At 36.1% G+C, this 7601-nt stretch overlaps 1 protein-coding gene across 1 annotated transcript in view; it reads left to right on the forward strand.

Moving 5' to 3' along the window:
* Window positions 1-2390: 2390 nt before the first annotated feature.
* Window positions 2391-7601, forward strand: part of LOC107696526 (sushi domain-containing protein 5-like) — an 8882-nt gene continuing 3671 nt past the window's right edge. The window contains exons 1-3 of the mRNA XM_016496885.1: window positions 2391-2466; window positions 4307-4505; window positions 6886-6995. Of these exons, the coding sequence (XP_016352371.1) occupies window positions 2391-2466; window positions 4307-4505; window positions 6886-6995 (385 nt within the window). The remainder of the gene's footprint in view (window positions 2467-4306; window positions 4506-6885; window positions 6996-7601) is intronic.

Genomic DNA, 7601 nt, shown 5'->3' on the forward strand with positions numbered 1-7601 from the left:
TAAATGTCCCAGATGTTAAACTGCCTGAAACCAATTAGCTGAGACTGTTAAATACAGCTTTATAGTTGACTGATAGTTGAATAGTCATAAAATGATTGCTTCAGCAATATCACGATGACGTGCAAAAAATGTACTATGTACTTTGGAAGTCTAAATTGAATAGCAAAAACAATTTTACATCTAAAAAAAATATATATAAAAAAAATTTTTTTTACAGCCCTGCAAAATCAGACAGTCTGAATGTTATAAAATGCTGATTTCTGTTTTTGAATAGGCACTAAATGTGTTTTTGCACTGCAGTATTTCTGGTCAACAGCAGAGGGCGAAAGAGAGCCGCATTGCAGGTGATTTTTGACCTTTCGTGATTTTAAGTCTGTGAATGGCGCTTGAATCTTTTCTGGTTAGTTATTATTCAGCTATTGGCTAGTCTTTATATATTTCCCGGTTAGTCATTATTCAGCATCACAACATGATGTGTTTAATAGGACTATTTAATATAAGGTACTTCCCAGCAAGAGATGCAGTTTGTCCCTAATGCGTAGATGTTGGTGCTAAAACCTCTTTATTTTTGCATCAGTTTGAGGCTGGAAAAGACTACAGAACTAAGGTGTTTGGTCTTTAAAATGGAAGAAGTTTAACACTACTGTTACTCTTCCTAGGAGTGACATCAACAAAAATCACTCCAAGAGCAAGATTCCAGAAGGTTCCAAAGAAGTAATATCAGCATCTGCAGGCCTCTCAGCATCTTGGCTAAGGTTGTCCTGGAGTCCACCATCAGGGACTGAACAAGAATGGTGTGCATGGCAGGACAACAAGATGGTAGCCAAGAACATTTTACCAAAGACTGTGTGAATGAGCCAGAAGACTATGAAAAGAATGTTTTTTGTCAACAAATGAATGTCAGAAATAAAACGGATTGATATAAAGAAGTGTTAAATATGACCAAAAAAAGACACAGCTAACGGGATATTCTCAGAAGCAACGTTCTCTTAAAGTTAAGATCTAACATTATTCCAGTAGCATTAAAAGAATGTTCATTCGAAGTTATCTGGTCTTTAATAACGTTCTCAAAACGTTAGCACAAAAATGTTATTTGTACATCATTAATAGAATGTTTCTTCTGAAACATTTTAATTGGATGTTTGTCTAACATTTTTTAAATGTTACTACAGGTTTCAAAACGTTCAGCGAACATTCAAAAATAACATTCCCATAATGTTTGCAAAGTGATAGAAATGGAACATTCCCTTAATGTTTTTGCTAACTTTCCCATAAATGAGAAAAGTTTTTTAAAAAGCTTGTTGTTTTGAATTTTCTGAGAACATTCAGAAATAATTTTCATAACTTAATAGGAACATTATAAAAGCATTCTTAGAACATCTTTTTGTTAGTCTGTCAGCTGTATATTGGTGGCTTTGTTCCTCTGGACCAGGACGTGTTGCTTTCATTGATGAAATTATGATCTCAGTGTTGTTCAAATTTATGCAGGTTCACAAATGTTCTAGCACTACTCTATGTGCCGGCTTAAAGCTGTAATTGTTTGGCTAATACCTTGACTAAATAATAAGGTAAGGAATTTTGGATCACACAGCTCAGTTATTGAAGTAAATAACATCAGAAGCTGTTCAGACACACTCAGTCTGCGCTGGCCACAATCCTGCCACTTACTCACTAAAAAACAAACATACTTGCTAATTCACACTCACTATCTCTTTCTCCAGCACAGAGGTACACATAAAAGCCTTTACAATTGAATGAATGTGAGTGGGAGTGTGTGTTTGTGGGTGGTTGCGGTGGGCTAAGACACCCATTATGCTTTCGCGTCACATATAGTGTCCAACAGCGCCCATATTGGGCAGCGTCATCAAAGTTACTGTGTCCTGAGGTTGGCCCCAAGAATTTGGGACGCAGACACAGTTGGTTTTGTCCTGCTCGTTCTGAACTGACATGCAGCCAGGCGCGCTATGGTGACAAGGAGACTCACCAAAATTTAGGGTCCGGTCCTAAAAAAGAAAAAACACATTACACGGTGGCAAACTTTCCTCTGTGCCAGGGAACCTCTGAGCTGGACTCCCCACGGCACTGGAACAATCCCAGTGCTTAGAGTCTCTGTTCTCATGCGGCACTGCACAGGTTCTGAGTCATTACGTATTTACTGACAAAGCCATGCGAGTTTTCGCACGAGCGCACCAGCAGCTCGGTAATGTACTTCTTGGTCAGATAAACCTCCCCTTGCACCTTTGTCACTGCGTCTATTAGTTCTTTTCTCTCGGCTATTGGAATCATCGGACCTGTCCGTTTGGAGAGCGCAATTCAATTGGGATTTTTCACCTTTCCTGACAGATTTGGAAAAGTTTTACCTCCGTTTTTTCCAGAAGCACTGTTTCAGCATGGGGCGAGCCTGTCACCGAGAGCTCGCGCTCCTGCCGCTGCTGGGATACTTGGCTTGCCTGACGCGCGCGGACGGTGGGTTTCTCTTGATGATCTGGGTGCGGTCATTTGTTTTACGCGCCTCTGCAATACGCGTTTATGCGAGGTGATGAATGGACGCGTGCGTGTGTCTTGCTTCCAAAATATTAGAGAGTTGTGTGAATGTCATATTTGTTCTTGGTGGTGTGTGTGTGTGTGTGTGTGTGTGTGTATATAAATGCATGGGTCAGTGACCCATCTTTGTTCTATTAAGTTATTTAAAAGCACTTATAAAATCAGCTTATACAGATTGACTTTAATAAATTCAAGTTTTAATGATTTTATAATGCAACTAAAAAAAAGTCTAGGTGGTGTCTGGAAGCTCATTCAAAGATTGAAATTCTTGAGGAAAAAAGATAAATGTTACTATTTATCAAATGTTTTTGTTTTGGAAAATATTAATATTTAAAATAATTTTGTCAGCGTCAGTACGATTTTTGAGAAAAATCACATATTCTCACCTTTTTAATGAACTATTTATTTCAAGTCAAATGAAAGAAAACATATTCATGACTGATATTAGTAAAAAAAAGAAAAAGGAAAAAAAAGGTCTACATGCTTTTGGTTTGGTGTTGTAGGCTAGACTTTTTTTCCTTTTAAGATTTTTCTATTATGTACAGTAATCCAAACACAAAATAAAGCATCTATCCTGTTTTGTCCCATAGTTTTAGAGTCTAAGAGGCTCTTAGTATTTTATGCTGAAATATATTAAAGTACATTTGACTGGCCTTTCTCACACATTAATGTTTGCTGTCATACATTCCTTTTGAGTTAAAATCCTTTAACTAGAGATCTAATTCATCCGCCACAAACCCCTAATATCTTCACATCAGCATAACAGACTCATCAATATGACACTAATGAATTTGTAACAAACGATTGATAGATGACGGGTTGTTTGTGGTGGGTCAGCTTGATTAGTCAGACTTCTGAACATGACTCAGTCTGGATACCTCACTGACACCAACCTGCTAACTTTATCTGTTCCAATTCAAATTGTTCCCAAATGATGATGTTAACTCGTGTATTTTCTAGACATGGAGTTATGAGACATTATTGTATTATGAGCAAAAAAAAAATTGTTTGGTGATATGCTCACTTAACCTCGGTTTAATATTTATCTAAAATTAGCTAAATTTCAGATGGTTTAAAATAGCAGCTATTTTAATTCCTCTGTGTGAGACTGGGACAAACTAATGATGTAATTAAGAAGTTGCCTTATGCTTGTGATAAAAATGGATTTATGTTTGTACAATCTTACATTTTATTTCTTTATTTTTTGTAACAATGCCAAAGAAGAAACATTTTGGGTTCCTTCAAGAACCTTTCAGTAATCAGTTCTTAAAATACAATTTTTTCTTAGTGTGAAGAGCTTCTTAATAATCTAAAGAACCTTTTTTTAATATAATCAGCTTTTTGTGCAATGGAACAGTTCCATGGATGCCGATAAATAACCTTTATTTTTATTTATAAGAGTGTATGTGGATTGTATTTGTATTTATTGTACTTCTCTGTTTCTTTAACCCTCATTTGTTATAGATTTACACCTTCACTCTGCCCAAAACACTGCTAAATACACTTTATATAGTAACTGACTTTATTCAGGGTATCCTGCCCTTTAAAATGGCCTTTTGACATACAAAGCTCTTTGGTGCTGTAATTCATACCGTTCATACCACCTGTACATATCAACTTGCTGTGGTTATATCCATGCATTCTCCTAATTTCTTGATGTCCTTCTCATTTCCCCTGTTTGAGGTAATGTATTCTCACTAATGTAATGTAAAATGTGCATTCTAGCAGTAACACTCTATTTAAGCTGGTTTATTTTTACCAGTCTCTCCATTAGGCCGTGTGTTCTTACTGGAGTTGGAGAGTTTTTCAAAAGGTGTACAGGAAAAAGGGTTCGAGGCAGCAACACATGCCTGTATGGCTCAAGGGGCCCAGGTGGCATCCAGGACTGACCTGCATCATGCAGTGCTGGAATGTGCCTTCTCAGCCTGCTCGCGTGGTTGGCTCTCCGGACCGAGCATTGGGTAAGAACATTAATTACCTGAAGAACAGATGCTGTCAATCAACGTGTTGATTTGTTGAACGGGCATTTTTTGAGCCACAATAATTAGATAGCTTGCTTGCGTATATCTGTGTTTTTCTGTGTGATTGCAAGACAGAGAGAATCCTACCTGTGAATTCATCCAGAACATTCCTATTTACACCTCAGGGCCTGAGAGAAATGGACCTGAGCTGCTGTGAGGGAACACATCAGCACCTTCCATGTGTTCATTTTCTGTGCTGCTCCATTGCTGAGGTGTATTACTTTACCACTGAGCACAAATCCCAAAATAATTATCACATCGAAAATGTGGTGCATATGTATAGAGTGGGCCCAAAAAGTATACTAAAGAAATACATAAAATATAAATTGCATCACCTTAGATAACAAAATATCAAACCAAATGGCATCTGAAAACAGAATATTTTATTTGTATATAGTAAGAAATAATATATATTATAATAATATTTACTGCATAAAATATAGTATATTACATTTTATTATATATTATTGTAATATACATTATAATGTACAATTTGGTATATATATATATATATATATATACACACACACATATATATATGTTCAAAGTTTGGGTCAGTAAGATTTTTCATATATTTGAAAGAAGCCTTTTGTGTTCATCAAGGCTGCATATATGCATTATTTAAAATACAGTAAAACAGTAATTTTGTAAAATATTATTACAATTGAAATACTTTTAATTTTAATTTTAATTTTAGTATATTTTAAAATGTAATTTTTTCCTGTGATGGCAAAGTTGAATTTTTAGCATCGTTACCCCAGTCTTCAGTGTTACATATGATCCTTCAGAAATCATTCTAATATGATGATTTGCTGATCAACAATAGTGGTGCTTAATTCCTTATTATACACGTTTTTTTCAGTTTTTTTGTGAAGCATAGACATTTCAAAAGAACAGCATTTGTTTGAAATAGATATTTTGTCTTTACTGTCACGCATCAGTTTAATACATCCTTGCTTAGTAATTAGTAAGTATTACTGAACTTAAAATGTTGAACAATAATATATATTTACTTACAAGAAAAAAAGGCAATGGGGTAAGAGAAATAAGCTTAATTCAAGATATATTGTTTGTTCTAAGCTTCCAATAGGTCTGGACTACAAAATTCAAAGCATTCTGTTGTTATCATGTATAAATTTGTGAATGTCTGAAGCCTTTGTTGAAAATCACTTGCATCTGCAAGTTTTGCCTTCCCTTCAGAACAACCTATAGATTACACATGGATTTCTCGGACGTGACACATAAATGACATACATGTGAAAATCTACCTCAGTGCAGCTGAGGTTTAATCACTAAACTTTGACACAGGGTGTTTCCTAGTAACTTAACACTGTCTCAGGAGAGTTTGGTAAGGACTCAAGCAGTCTGGTTGTGGCTTGAGCCCCCCTCTGCACCCACTCTGACATACCCACATGCTCATAATTCTGATTAAGACCTAACAGCTGAGTGCTAAAAGGTGAGGTATACTTCCCTCGCAAACATTTAGAGGAATGTCACTAAAAGAATTGGGACAAAACAGACAGACATTCTTGGTTGTAGATATGCACGGTATATTCAGCAACCTTGACTGACATCTTGAAGTCAAGTTTTAAATAATTGATAGTTCTGTTTGAAATAATTGTAAAGTTATTATAAATGCAAACGTCACATTCTATATTAATGCAGCACATCGCTATGTTGCTTGGCAACTGCGAACATCCTACAGTTAAAAAAATGTACAATATCACTTGGTGCAAAAGCTATTTATTCTGGTGATTATTAATACATCTAATTTGTTCAACTGTTTGTTGAAAACTGGTGTCTTTATTGATTCAATGTTTCTAATTGTTGATTAACTGTTGATCACTATTATACGGTTTTTAGGCACTCTGTTTTTCATTGTCTACAAACACCACTTTTAGCTATGGTAAAATCACTGTAATGCAGGGGTTTTCCAGATTTTTGATGCCAAGGACCCCAAATATTATGAGTTTCTTGTGGCTTATTGCATATTTGAATCACTCTCGCATTTTTGTTCTAACAGACACACAATCAAAGAGTGGTACTGGCCGACACAAGCTTTAAAAACATACACACGCACGACAGAAAACAGACCTGTGATGTAAATTTATACAAACACTGGAGACATTAGCAATGTGAGGAAGATATACTGCATAAAGTGTGTGTGTGTGTGTGTGTGTGTGTGTGTGTGTGTGTGTTGAAATAGTACATGAGCTGCCTATGTAAGCAGAATTTAACAGTGACATCAAGTCTGTTGCCTTAATAAAGGAGAAGACAAAAAATTTAGAAAGAATTCCTACTTGCTGTCATGTGATTTCAGGACTACAGTGTGCAGCGGCGTCCCGGGGAGTTTGAGGCCAGTTGATGTGCAGTTGGAGAATTTAACCGCGGACACCGAGAGACTGGGCGTGTTCTGTGTGAAAGAGAGCGGTCAGTTTTAAATCACTGGAACAAAGAAACTGGAGAAGGGGACTGTTTTTTCACTTATGAGGGATCATGAGGGACTATTTCAGATACTTTAGCTTGTTTCATACCGCATGTGAAAGCAGAAGAGCAAAAGCATGTGTGTGAGTAGAGTTTCAACGCAACACAGGAGTTTTCAAACCATTTATGTCAAGGACCCCCAAATATGATGATCTTCTTATGAGAGACTCCTGTCATAAAAAATAAAAGTAGCTATGTATTTTCAAGTGTAAAGAAATTTTTTAGTGTGCATATAAAATAATTTTTGTTCTCACATTTTCTCAAAGTAAAAACAAAACAAACAAATCTGACTTAATCCAGACCATTTAAAGGAACACTCCACTATTTTTGAAAATAGGCTCATTTTCCAACTCCCCTAGAGTTAAACAGTTGAATTTGACCATTTTCGAATCCATTCAGCTGATCTCTGGGTCTGGAGGTAGCACTTTTAGCTGCAGCTTAGCATAGGTCATTGAATCTGATTAGACCGTTAGCATCTTGCTCAAAAATGACCAAAGAGTTTCTATATTTTTCCTATTTAAAACTTGACTCTTCTGTAGTTACATCGTGTAC

Source organism: Sinocyclocheilus anshuiensis, unplaced genomic scaffold (assembly GCF_001515605.1).
Source record: "Sinocyclocheilus anshuiensis isolate Anshui unplaced genomic scaffold, SAMN03320099.WGS_v1.1 scaffold590, whole genome shotgun sequence".
In the NCBI taxonomy this organism is placed as follows: domain Eukaryota; kingdom Metazoa; phylum Chordata; class Actinopteri; order Cypriniformes; family Cyprinidae; genus Sinocyclocheilus; species Sinocyclocheilus anshuiensis.